Below are 13,881 nucleotides of genomic sequence, written 5' to 3' on the forward strand. Positions count from 1 at the left end.
TTTTCTGAAGAAGGGTCTAGGCCCGAAACATCAGCCTCTCTGCTCCTATGATGCTGCTTGGCCTGCTGTGTTCATCCAGCCCTGCACCTTGTTGTCTAAGATCCTGAGGCAACCAGGTTGTTGGTTAGGGAATGTCGTTTAAGGAAAAACAGTTCTTTTTAAAACGGAGATGAAAATTTATTTCTCTCAAAGGGTCATCAGGGTATAGAATCCTATTTGCCAGAAGGTAATGGAGTCTGGATGTATAAATTTATTCAAGGCTGAGTTAGATTTTTTAACAGAGTTAGGGGTCATGGGGTGTCGATAGGAAAGTAGAACTAAGACCATAAATAGATCAGCCATGGCTATATTGAAAGATGGAGCAGGTCCAAAGGCCCATTGGCCTATTCCTGCTCCTAACCCTGTGTTTCTATTCAAGTGCTTTCTCTTGATCACTGGATAACACACACTGTTAAGTCACTCTGGTCCAGTTATAACTTGGTTCGTATTTACCATTCTCTACAATGTTAAGGAAATCCAGATACACTTATTCTTACGGCATCGCTGATTTGTGCTTATAGTGCTGTCTTTTGTCGGCTCCACTGTTTGATGAAGGATCAATTACATACGTGATAACTGCAGTAACTGCTTTGTAATTTAAGTTGGTTGTTATGTCAGGGAGGTACGGTATACTTTTTTTGACTGAATGCTTATCCACCGTTCATCTTTGATTTCTTAATTGCTTGTGCCGTCGACAAGCATTGACTTATCAGAGTATAGTTTCTTAAGGACTTTACTGTTTCTTTGTAGTGACTCTTCTTCCTGGGTAGGCTGATACAATGAATGTCGACAGTCAGTCTGACTATGAGATTACTATGGCTAAGGCTGAGAAGTGTTGCATTTGAATGGCGTGTGCACACATGCATTTCCAGCAAGGGTTAACATTAATGGCTTGGAGTGGACACCATCAGCTGTCAACCTTGGCTTGATGGGTAACACTTTTCTAGCCTGGGTTCAGAAATATGACCACAAATATTTAAACCCGTGAAAGATCTAGATTCGAGTCTGACCTCAGGATATGATGGTCATAAAAAATTGTGTCATAAAAGGACTTGTGTGGTGCAGCAGTAACGTCCTTCCCTCTGGGCTAGGAGGTCTGGGTTCAAATCTCACCAGCCCTGGAGGTGTGTCATAATATGTCCAAACTGGTTGATTAATAATACTCCATATTGATTGTCTTTTCAAGCAAGCACTAAACAGAGGCACATCTGTATCCTCAGGTGAACAGAAGGGATTCAACAGTAATATTGCAGAGAGGAGCAGGGGTGTGTTCGCCAGTTTATCTGCCCTTCAGCATCACAAAAACAGATTATCTGATCATACAATTCATTGCAGTTTGTGGGAAGTTGTTGTGTACAGTTTAGCTGCCACACTTCTTGCATGACAACATAATGCACTTTCAAATGTTCTGAATTTGTAAATATAAGGTATTTCTTTCTTTCCTTTTGTTTCTTCAGCAATGCTAGCGCCCCTATCATTGTTTCGACTAAGATACGTAACTGAGAATTTAATCTGGAATCTTCACCGGGGAACCCCTCAGATTGATTGATTCTTGGTTGATAAAGGTATCAAGGGATAGGGGGCAAAATGAATGAATGCTGTTTGGTCACAGATCAGCCGTAATCCCACTGAATAGAAGAACAGGCCTGAGGAGCTAACTGACCTACTCCTGTTCTTATTGACCTGCTGCATGATGGGGGTAGGGGGTGTTTCATACTGGTTTTGTTCAAAGTTTTCAATAAAGACGTCTAATTTTCAGTTGTTCCTCTCATTCTCCTCACAGCTGTCAGCACTGAGATTGAGAAACCCGGGGAGAAGAGAGATGTCTTATTGCTGTTAGAAAAAGGAAGGTAGACAATGAGTTTAAATTATTCCAGTTACGTCGGTGAGATCTATTGCATGCACAAAGTATCCAAAAGCTTATAAATATGCTGTGTTACAATAGGGTATTTTTATTATCAATTTTAATGTAAAATGACAGAATTAAAGGCCTGTGGATAATTAAATGTTTTAGTGTTTAAAAAAATGGCTGTTAATTTAAGAAATTGCAAACGATCATGTTTTAAACATAAGTTTTCTGAGATCTATTTACATCCAACACTTTATAATTGCATTGGTATTCAGTTAATACTTATTCATATTTTAGTGTTCTGTGGCTGATATTAATCCTTGAGCCCCCGTATAATGGGAGTAACACATTAAGACTGTTAAATCCCTTCATTCAGATTGGTGCCTTGATGTACCCAGGTATATTGTTAATTTATGCTATTTATCTTCATTAATCAGTTGGTAATTTATTTTATGATATATTTGCAATTGGGAACAGGGTTTCAATTTCAGATGCAATCTGAAAAGAGCAAGTTGGTCCCAAACCCACAATGTATTTGAGCCTTTTTAAAAAAAAAAAAATTATACCAAAGTAACAAAAAACATCTATGTATAAAACAAGCTATTTTCTGTGTTTTATTAACCTGGTTATTCACAAGCAATAGACTAGAGACTGAGTAAAACTGCTTATTCCTTGTGATAAACCCACTTTCAGCTGTATTAATAAAGTTGCACCAGATTTTGATTGAAAAAGGTGTGCATTTTTTAAAAAATATTATTCTATTGTGGCTTGTGGGCATTGCTGGCTGGCCAGCACTTACTCCCCCTCCTTTGAGAAGGTGCTAGTGAGCTGCCTCCTTGAACCACTACAGTCCACCTGTTGTGGGTTGACCCACAATGCCAGTAGGGAGGGAATTCCTGTGCATATGAAAATGCTGACTGATTCTGTGTTCACATATGTAGAAGGGAGTTTGTCAGCAACTTGGGTGAAAGGAAATAAAAAACTAAAAAAAGTTCTTAAAACAAGAAGATGCCTTGGTCAGTATTTATCTCCCAGTCAACATCACAAAAACAAATTACAAATTACTCATGTTATGTGTTGTTTATGGTACCTTGCTGCTTTAAGAAGTGCTTTTTTTGCCCTTTTCTCAAGTTGCGCCTTCAGCTCCTTTCTTTACATCTGAATATAAAATCAAATAGTATTTTCAAATTGACTTTTGAAACCTTGAGGTAACTTAGTGCAACTTTATAAGCTCAACAACAAATAGGTTTATCCCAAGCATAAGCATTTTAAACGACTGATGTCTAGTACGCCAACTCTGAATAGCCAAATTTTAAACGATTGATGATGGTTTTAATATCTGGCTTTTTTTCTTTTCTTTTCACTCACGGGATTTAGGCATCTCTAGCTAAGTCAGAATTTATTGCCCATCCACAATTACCCAGAGGGCAGTTAAGAGCCAACCATGTTGCTTTGGGTCTGGAGTCACATGTAGGTCAGACCAAGTAATCGAATACCTACAGTGCAGAAAGAGGCCATTCGGCCCTATTGGTTCTGCACCAACCTTCTGAAGAATGACACATCTCCCTAGCCTATCCCGTTTCTCATAGCTAATCCACTCAGCCTGCACATCCCTGGACCCTATGGTGCAATTTTAGCATTGCCAATCCATCTTAACTGCACAGTTTTGGACTGTGGGAGGAAACTGGAACATCTAGTGGAAACCCATGCAGACACGGGGAGAATATGCAAACTCCACACAGACAGTCACCCAAGGTTGGAATCAAACCCAGGTCCCTGACACTGTGAGGCAGCAGCGGTAACCACTGTGCCACCAATAAGAGTGACAGATCTCCTTCCTTAAAGGAGATTAGTGAACCAGATGGGTTTTTCCTGACAATCAGCAATAGCATCATGGTCATCATCACCTTGATTCCAGATTCTTTACTGAATTCAGATTCCACTATCAGCCACGGCAGGATTTGAACCCATGTCCTGAGAGCATTACCTGAGTTTCTGGATTAATAGTCTGGCAGTAATACCACTAATGTTGCCTAGCTAATATTTTTAAACAAAGGAGAGCTGTAAAAATATAGTTCTTCATGTCTTTGCACCTAAAACAAAAAAAAAAGCTGAGTGTTTAGTCACCTCAAGGGCCAAGCAATGTGCAATTAATAGAAAACCATAATGTGGAATGTGGCTGGTTTTATGGATGGAGCAAGCTTCTGTGCTTTTTTTTGTTTAACTAACTGAAAGGTTCATCAAGCATTAGTTAGGCTAGCAATTTCTCTAACATCTATTACAAAGGCTTGGCCTGTTTCAGAAAATTTAATATTTTTTTTTAAAATACACAGTCTTGCAGAAACTTGTGTTCTAAATGTAAACGTATTATCGCAGAGTACAGTGACCACTAGAATCTTTTAGAAAAGGCTGTGGCATAAAAACTGAATTGGTTCTACAAAGGGAGTATGGATGGAGTATAGTGCAGTATGTAGGAGTGAGGATAGGCAAGAATTCTTGAAGGTGATCAAATGAGAAAGTGGAAGAATAAGCCTTTAATGGAACTGGTTTCCTGGGACCAGCAATTTTCCAACTTATTTCAAGACTGCCCCATGTTTGCAGACAGTAAAGACACTCTGGACGCTCTGGCTGTCATTTATCACACTAAAGTGACTTAGGAGAGATTCCGCCTGATGGACTGAGCACAGGCAGTCATTTCTAAAGAAATCAAATTAAGATAAATTTTACATTTTTTCTGAAAAATAGAGGTATAACTTTAAATAAAACAGCTTCCTTGATTTCTAAATAATTTGAAGCACCTGAAATGTCAAATTAAGATAATTGCACTCTGTTTGCTCCAATTCCACCATTGTTACTATTTTGTAAGGTGAGGAATACATCATTCATTTGGACTGATGCCTGTGTCTGTAGAAACTACTTGTTTTCCAATCACAGCTGTTATGGCAGATGTCAGCCAGGATGTTCAGTCTGGTTGATATAAGATGGCATGCATGACAAAGAATTTTATTTGTGTTTTCAACACTGCATGGAATTAACTATGTAAATTCTTCAGAAATGAATGCTCAACCTGTTAATATCTAATTTGTTTTATTTTTACAAATGAATAGACTGGCTGAATTATGGAGCTACGGTCTCACCTCCAGGTTTGACTGGTTAGTTTGCTGTTGTAATGATCCTCCCAAAGTAGAACCAAACTGAACTGGAACAAGTGGAACGTTTTATCAAGGTCTAAAAGTTTGTTCTAACCTTGCAGAACTTTGTACATCCATGGTCACACGAAGTTGGATTTCACAGCTTGGCACACTGCCATCAGGAAAGCAGCAGGTACAGATGGTAATGCTCTCCGAGACCAGCAGCTCAGCAAAAATGACATTCCCATCATCGTGGACAGCTGCATAGCGTTTGTTACACAGTATGGTAAGCAAACTCATTCTACAGGGTGTCACCACAAGTCACACAGATTTGCTTCTTTAATGCCAGAAGCAATTCCATCCATATGTTTTATAGTCTTGAAATATTTTGTTTGACAAATGTGACAACAGATTTTAGTATAAGCTAGTTCTATTGTGATATCTATAACTGACAGATTGTAAGGTTCGTTTGGAACTGGAACTGTTTAGGCTAGGTGCTTTAATTGTTAACACATGGGCCTCCAACACACCAAGGCATTTTTTTTTCAACTTTCAAAACCTTATTCTTCATATTTTCTGCAAATAGCTGTAAATAGACCTCTTTGGAAGGAGGAGTGATGTGTGGTTTAAAATTTTGAATTGTCAATATTGCTGTGAAGGTAGAGAGGTGCAGTTGTAGCCCAGGACCAGTTGTGACTATTAAGTTGCAGAATAGGCTTAATGGACCATATTTTGTGTGTGTGTGTGTGATCTAAATCAGACCATTGTGTTTGTGAGATCTTCCCAAACTGTGCGTGGACATTCCATTCTGCCTTACCAGGCTTCTAAGCTGCTTAAAACCAGTTTTGTGTTTTTATTTCCTGCATCATTTTGTTTTTTTTTCAATTTGTCCATTCTCTGTGCCTCATAAATGTTTTTTTGTTTCTTGATCTTTCACAGTTAAGTCTCCTACTGCCTCACATTAATGTAATGCCTGCCATTTAACCCTCTTCCAGTTTCCACTGAAGCATTTTATTGGGCATTCCATTCTAATTTATTTCTCTTTGATATTTCATTCTCTCCCCTTTTTTCTGTTCATGTTTAAAATGTTCATTTTGGCCTTGAAGAAGGTCCACAATTGCCATCAGAATTATTTTTTGCCACTTTGCCACAATGTTTCCACAATGTTTGCTTTACTCTGACGGATTATTCTGCTGATTTGAGGAATGTCAAAAACAAATGTCTGTATCAAGTAGTCTCTGCTCATGTGGAGAATAGCCTAGCTATAATGTGAAATTTCTAGTGGCTGTGTCTCATCTTGAAATTTGGAAGAACATGCCCCAGTACACTATTTTGACATTTCCAATTCCCACAGTGTGTGTTTTACAGTCTCCCAGAGTGCGACTGATAAATTAGTGCTGAATTATAGGAATTTTTGTGCTGTAAACTTGAAGCCGCTGTAAAATACATCAAGAACACTCAAACCATATTTATTTGAGATCTTTGGCTTTGACAACAACAGCATCTATATATAGCTATTGCTTCCACAGCAGAAATAATATGAATCTTTAAAATTGGGTGAAGTAATAAAAAAAGTTTTACAGACAAACTGCAGGTTTTGAAAATTATACAATTAGCAAAGGAAGAATTGGACCTTGATTGATTAAATTAATGTAGATATCAGTGTCGTGTAAAATATAAACATCTTGATTTTATAATAGGTATGACTCCAAACAATGGAGTGTTTTTCTTTGAATCACATTGACTCCAGTTTTCATGGGGCTGCTTGATACCATACTTGGTTGAAAGCTAGCTGTTTGACAAGGTCAATTTGTCTCACCTTACATCTGAAGTCAGCTTTTTTTGTACATATTTTACCAAGGCTGTAATGAACTCAAGGTCATGTAGCTCTGGTGGAACCCAACCTGAGTGTCTTTGAGCCGGTTATTCTTTTGCAAGTGCCACTTTATATGATTGTTTGTGATCTTTTCCATCATTTTGCTGAGATTGAGAGGATACTGATAAGGTTGCAATTGGAACAGTTGGCTTCTTCCTATTTGCCCTCTGGATGGAGACAAGTGCTCTTTGATATTGTTAAAAGTAGGTATAAATGTGTGTAAAAAGTGCATTGACTCATTACCATCAAGCGCATTGGAACTGTCAACAAACCTGTCATATCAATTGTCAAAACGTTTAGAAGCTCTGGACAATGGATGGGGGTGACATGAAGATAATATCAAAACTGTCAGATGGGAAAGTCAGAAGGGCCTGTAAAATGGAGCTGTCACGCATATTAAAATGTTTAAAAGTTGTCATTTGGAAGTAGAAAACTTGAGCATGGTTAAAAATAGACTTTTTTTGAAAGCTGTTTGTCTTGCACTCAACAGGACGTTTTGCAGGGAAACCAATTTTATGGGAAAACCTATTTTATACTGCACAAGAGGAGAGTGCTAATTGGTTGACAAGTGAACAATGATTGGTAGAGGCACTGCCATGGCAACTATGCCAGCTACTGCTGATTAACTGTTCACTGCTAGACTTTGTTTATATTTTAATCCACACAGGTTTGGTCAGGACATAGCCCTGGAAAATGAACCTGCAACTGGCTATCGCCAGTTTTGCCAAGTTGAAATAGTTGCAATGCATGCACATGTTCTTTCTATCTGTGATGAACAGGACCCTATGTATTAGTATTATGTGACTTCCACCACACACAAGTCCACAATACTGACAATAGAATGATAATTTTTAGTAGGTTTTCAGCATAATTCTTTGCACACACAGGATTATCCAGTGAACGTTGTCCAACTACAGGATCTCACGTAATGCGGACACTGAGTTGTGCATTTTTTGAGTGTATGCTGCTTGGGTATGGTCTGTGCCATGCTTACTGTAAGCAGCCAAAGGGATAAGCTGTTTAATACAATCCGCCAGCACTATCTGGAGCACGATCTATGGCAATGCATCTATCAATCAGAGTGCCTTTGCCCACTGAGCAACACTTTTCTCTCATAGAATAAACCTTGGTTTTCTCCTTGAAGCAGTATTCTTGTGAACTGTCTTGATGAGTGCAAGATGAAAAGCTTCAACAAATTGTGCCATTTTCAATGATATTCAATATTTTTAAATCGCTGAAAGAATTCTGGATTTTTTTTTACAAAATGTATTACTTTCTTTCTCATGCTTTTTCTTTTAAGTCTGTTGACATAAGCTGGAGGACTTTCATGACTGGACTGTTGAATGACTGATAGTATAATCCTCCATTATCACAATGGTGACCCTTCCAATTCACAGATAGTTTTAGCCACAAGTGGTTTTTAACTCCTCAAAACCATTCCTGATGAAGGGTCCCTACCCGAAATGTCAACTTTCCTGATGCTGCCTGACCTGCCGTGTTCCTCCAGCTCCACACTGTTTCGACTCTGACTCCAGCAAATGCAGTTCTTGCTATCTCTGTAGTTTTGAACTCTTTGATATGAAATTATGAATTCGAAAGCCTATTGCATTTCACTTTATAACAGCAAATATTTCATTTTTGTTTTGTTTAAGGAATATAAATATGGTAAGTGTATTTTTTTTATGAATGAACTTTTTTTCAATATAGTGAAGTCTGCAATGTATGCGTAGAACCTTCTGGAAATATTTTCTTAATCTCACTGCAGATTCTGAGATCTGTCTTGGGGGACACTGGTAATTGTAAGGAAAGGGGTAGTGGCTACACAGGCATGAGTTGGTACGAAGTTAGATTTTTTTAAAGGACCATAGAATAGATAGGGGCATTGCTTGGTATACGAGCAAGAAGGAACCATGGAGTGTGGGAGGATTGGCATAGACTGTGGGTGGGCTGAGGGAATGATGTGACATGGGTAGGTATGGATGGGTTAGGGGGTTTATGTGGGGAGGTGCAGGCTAGAGTGGGCTTTTATCTTTTATTCTTTATTTTGAAATGTCGAAGACTGTGCCAGATCTCTGAGGTAGGCCGTTCAGCCACACTCCCTCTGCACCTGACCATCTTCACAGTTCTTCTTGAACTACTTGCCTTGACTTTTAATCCAGAATCCTCTGCCTCAACCTGGAAATCAAAAGAGCAGTCGTTTGAAAGGTCAAGTCCATGGAGCTTGCAGTTCGCCCAACTTGGGCGTGAAAATCCAAACCAGAATAACATTTCAGTCTGGCAACCTTTCATGAAGTCTGGAAAACATTAGACATATAACAGGGTTTGTGTAGTACAAAGGCAAGTAAAGGGAGCCAGTAGGAAAGAACAAAATGGAGTCTTTATGATATGTCACAATTAATTGCCTTGATGAAACTGCTAAAAAGATCAAAACTTTACATTTTTCTTCCGGCTAAAATGTAAGTGAGAAAGTACATTCTTTTTAAATTTCAGAAGTGATTACTAATTATATGCATTGATATTCTCTGACTTTGATGCTGAGTATTTTAGCATATTTCTGTACCCGTTATGACAATGTCTTTATCATTTGAACTTATCAATGCGGCCATGCTATGAACCTTCATTTAACAAAAACATTTCTAAATGTCTGTTGCATGGAGTCTTTAATTCTCCTTTTCCAAATAGGTTGGCATTCTGTTGTGTGTTTAATGAAATCCAACTCATTCATCATTAGGTCTTGGCTGTGAAAGGATTTACCAAAAAGGTGGCACACCATCACGAATTAACCTACTTCTAGATCAGTTCAGAAAAGATGCCAGAAATGTGAAGCTCAGAATTGGGGAACATCAGCTGGGTGATGTAACAAATGTGATGAAGAGATTTCTGTTCGAAATAGATGATGCTCTACTTACCAAGGAATTATATCCATATTGGTTATCTGCATTAGGTAATACAAAACATTTGTTTATTTTATCTTTTTTTTTGCAATGTGAACGAAATGAATGATACCTTATTCAATAAAAATGATCTTAATAGGACATAGATTCATTCTACAAACAAAATTGCTGATGGCTAAATCTCTGTACTAATGTTATTTGTCACAAATTTCACCAGTTGCATCATAAATTAAATGCTTGTATGAAAATTATAAAACCTTTTTTGCTTTCAACTGCATTCATTACAACAATCATGACATGTTGTAGCAAAATTCTTCCTTCCTTAAAAACCTAGACAATGCTGAGAAAAGTCATAAAGCCAAAACCTTTTGACTTGCACTCATCAGGACTGGGACTCAAGAAACTTAACTTTGAAAAGGAACATCAATTTATATAACATGAGAAGATGGTGCTAACTGGTTTGAATGTAGTTGGCTGGAACAAAATGGCGTAAGACAAAAAGACACAACCCTTGATTCCAAGGTTTATTTTATTATCTGACATAGAGCATAGAACATAGAACATTACAGCGCAGTACAGGCCCTTCGGCCCTCAATGTTGCGCCGACCTGTGACACCAATCTGAAGCCCGTCTAACCTACACTATTCCATTATCATCCATATGTTTATCCAATGACCATTTAAATGCCCTTAAAGTTGGCGAGTCTACTACTGTTGCAGGCAGGGCATTCCACGCCCTTACTACTCTCTGAGTAAAGAACCTGCCTCTGACATCTGTCCTATATCTATCACCCCTCAATTTAAAGCTATGTCCCCTCATGCTAGCCTTCACCATCCGAGGAAAAAGGCTCTCGCTGTCCACCCTGTCTAATACTCTGATTATCTTGTATGTCTCTATCAAGTCTCCTCTTAACCTTCTTCTATCTAACGAAAACAGCCTCAAGTCCCTCAGCCTTTCCTCGTAAGACCTTCCCTCCATACCTGGCAACATCCTGGTAAATCTCCTCTGCACCCTTTCCAATGCTTCCACATCCTTCCTATAATGCGGCGACCAGAACTGTACGCAATACTCCAAGTGCGGCCGCACCAGAGTTTTGTACAGCTGCAACATGACCTCATGGCTCCGAAACTCAATCCTTCTACCAATAAAACCTAACACACCGTACGCCTTCTTAACAACCCTATCAACCTCGGTGGCAACTTTCAGGGATCGATGCACATGGACACCGAGATCTCTCTGCTCATCCACGCTACCAAGAATCTTACCATTAGCCCAGTACTCTGTATTCCTGTTACTCCTTCCAAAGTGAATCACCTCACACTTTTCCACATTAAACTCCATTTGCCACCTCTCAGCCCAGCTCTGCAGCTTATCTATGTCCCCCTGTAACCTGCAACATCCTTCCGCACTATCCACAACTCCACCGACTTTAGTGTCATCTGCAAATTTACTAACCCATCCTTCTACGCCCTCATCCAGGTCATTTATAAAAATGACAAACAGCAGTGGCCCCAAAACAGATCCTTGCGGTACACCACTAGTAACTGAACTCCAGGATCAACATTTCCCATCAACCATCACCCTCTGTCTTCTTACATCTAGCCAATTTCTGATCCAAACCGCTAAATCACCCTCAATCCCATGCCTCCGTATTTTCTGCAATAGCCTACCATGGGGGACCTTATCAAACGCTTTACTGAAATCCATATACACCACATCAACCGCTTGACCCTCATCCACCTGTTTGGTCACCTTCTCAAAGAACTCAATAAGGTTTGTGAGGCACGACCTACCCTTCACAAAACCGTGTTGACTATCCCTAATCAAATTATTCTTTTCTAGGTGATTATAAATCCTATCTCTTATCTCTTATAATCCTTTCCAACACTTTACCCACAACCGAAGTAAGGCTCACTGGTCTATAATTACCAGGGTTGTCTCTACTCCCCTTCTTGAACAAGGGGACAACATTTGCTATCCTCCAGTCTTCTGGCACTATTCCTGTAGACAATGACGACATAAAGATCAAAGCCAAACGCTCTGCAATCTCCTCCGTAGCATCCCAGAGAATCCTAGGATAAATCCCATCCGGCCCAGGGGACTTATCTATTTTCACACTTCCCAGAATTGCTAATACCTCCTCCTTATCAACCTCAATCCCGTCTAGTCTAATAGCCTGTATCTCAGTATTCTCCTCAACAACATTGTTTTTTTCCTGTGTGAATACTGACGAAAAATATTCATTTAGCACCTCTCCTATCTCTTCGGACTCCACGCACAACTTCCCACTACTATCCTTGACTGGCCCTAATCTTACTCTAGTCATTCTTTTATTCCTGACATACCTATAGAAAGCTTTAGGGTTTTCCTTGATCCTATCTGCTAAAGACTTCTCATGTCCCCTCCTGGCTCTTCTTAACTCTCTCTTTCGGTCCTTCCTGGCTAATTTGTAACTCTCAAGCGCCCTAACTGAGCCTTCACGCCTCATCTTTACATAAGCCTCCTTCTTCCTCTTGACAAGAGATTCAACTTCTTTAGTTAACCATGGTTCCCTCGCTCAACCACTTCCTCCCTGCCTGACAGGTACATATTTATTAAGGACACGCAGTAGCTGTTCCTTGAACAAGCTTCACATTTCAATTGTGCCCAGCCCTTGCAGTTTCCTTCTCCATCCTATGCATCCTAAATCTTGCCTAATTGCCTCATAACTGCCTTTCCCCCAGCTATAACTCTTGCCCTGCGGTATATACCTATCCCTTTCCATCGCTCAAGTAAACGTAACCGAATTGTGGTCACTATCACCAAAGTGCTCACCTACCTCCAAATCTAACACCTGGCCTGATTCATTACCCAGTACCAAATCCAATGCGGCCTCACCTCTTGTTGGCCTATCTACATACTGTGTCAGGAAACCCTCCTGCACACATTGGACAAAAACTGACCCATCTGAAGTACTCGAACTATAGCGTTTCCAGTCAATATTTGGAAAGTTAGAAGTCCCCCATAACAGCTACCCTGTTACTTTCACTCCTATCCAGAATCATCTTTGCAATCTTTTCCTCTACATCTCTGGAACTTTTTGAAGGCCTGTAGAAAACTCCCAACAGGGTGACCTCTCCTTTCCTGTTTCTAACCTCAGCCCATACTCCCTCAGTAGACGAGTCCTCATCAAATGTCCTTTCTGCCACCGTTATACTGTCCTTGACTAACAATGCCACACCTCCCCCTCTTTTACCATTTTCCCTGATCTTACTGGAACATCTAAACCCTGGAACCTGCAACAACCATTCCTGTCCCTGCTCTCTCCATGTCTCCGAAATGGCCACAACATCGAAGTCCCAGGTACCAACCCATGCTGCAAGTTCACCCACCTTATTCCGGATGCTCCTGGCATTGAAGTAGACACACTTCAAACCACCTTCCTGCCTGCCAGTACACTCTCGCGACCTTAAAACCTTATTCATGACCTCACTCCTCTCATCCTCCTGTATACTGGAGCTACAATTCAGGTTCCCATCCCCCTGCTGAATTAGTTTAAACTCTCCCGAAGAGCATTAGCAAATATCCCCCCCAGGATATTGGTACCCCTCTGGTTCAGGTGTAGACCATCCCGTTTGTAGAGGTCCCACCTACCCCGGAATGAGCCCCAATTATCCAGGTATCTGAATCCCTCCCTCCTGCACCATCCCTGTAGCCACGTGTTCAACTGCTCTCTCTCCCTATTCCTCGCCTCGCTAGCACATGGCACGGGTAACAAACCAGAGATAGCAACTCTGTTTGTTCTAGCTCTAAGCTTCCACCCTAGCTCCTTGAATTTCTGCCTTACATCTCCATCCCTTTTCCTACCTATGTCGTTGGTGCCTATGTGGACCACGACTTGGGGCTGCTCCCCCTCCCCCTTATGGATCCCGAAAACACGATCCGAGACATCTCGGACCCTGGCACCTGGGAGGCAACACACCAACCACGAGTCTCTCTCGTTCCCACAGAATCTCCTATCTGTCCCCCTAACTATGGAGTCCCCAATGACTAATGCTGTCCTCCTCTTCCCCCCTTCCCTTCTGAGCAACAGGGACAGACTCTGTGCCAGAG

At 40.3% G+C, this 13,881-nt stretch overlaps 1 protein-coding gene across 3 annotated transcripts in view; it reads left to right on the top strand.

Annotated features, from left to right (window-relative positions):
* arap2 (ArfGAP with RhoGAP domain, ankyrin repeat and PH domain 2) overlaps nt 1–10,045 on the top strand; it is a 216,028-nt gene extending 205,983 nt beyond the window's left edge. For all 3 annotated transcript variants that reach the window (XM_048599096.1, XM_048599090.1, XM_048599102.1), the window contains 3 exons: nt 1,823–1,889; nt 5,142–5,305; nt 9,627–10,045. In XM_048599096.1, coding sequence (XP_048455053.1) covers nt 1,823–1,889; nt 5,142–5,305; nt 9,627–9,898 — 503 coding nt within the window. In that variant the 3' untranslated portion in view covers nt 9,899–10,045. The remainder of the gene's footprint in view (nt 1–1,822; nt 1,890–5,141; nt 5,306–9,626) is intronic.
* The last annotated feature ends 3,836 nt before the right edge of the window (nt 10,046–13,881 follow it).

Source organism: Rhincodon typus, chromosome 1 (assembly GCF_021869965.1).
Source record: "Rhincodon typus isolate 14 chromosome 1, sRhiTyp1.1, whole genome shotgun sequence".
Lineage (NCBI taxonomy): Eukaryota > Metazoa > Chordata > Chondrichthyes > Orectolobiformes > Rhincodontidae > Rhincodon > Rhincodon typus.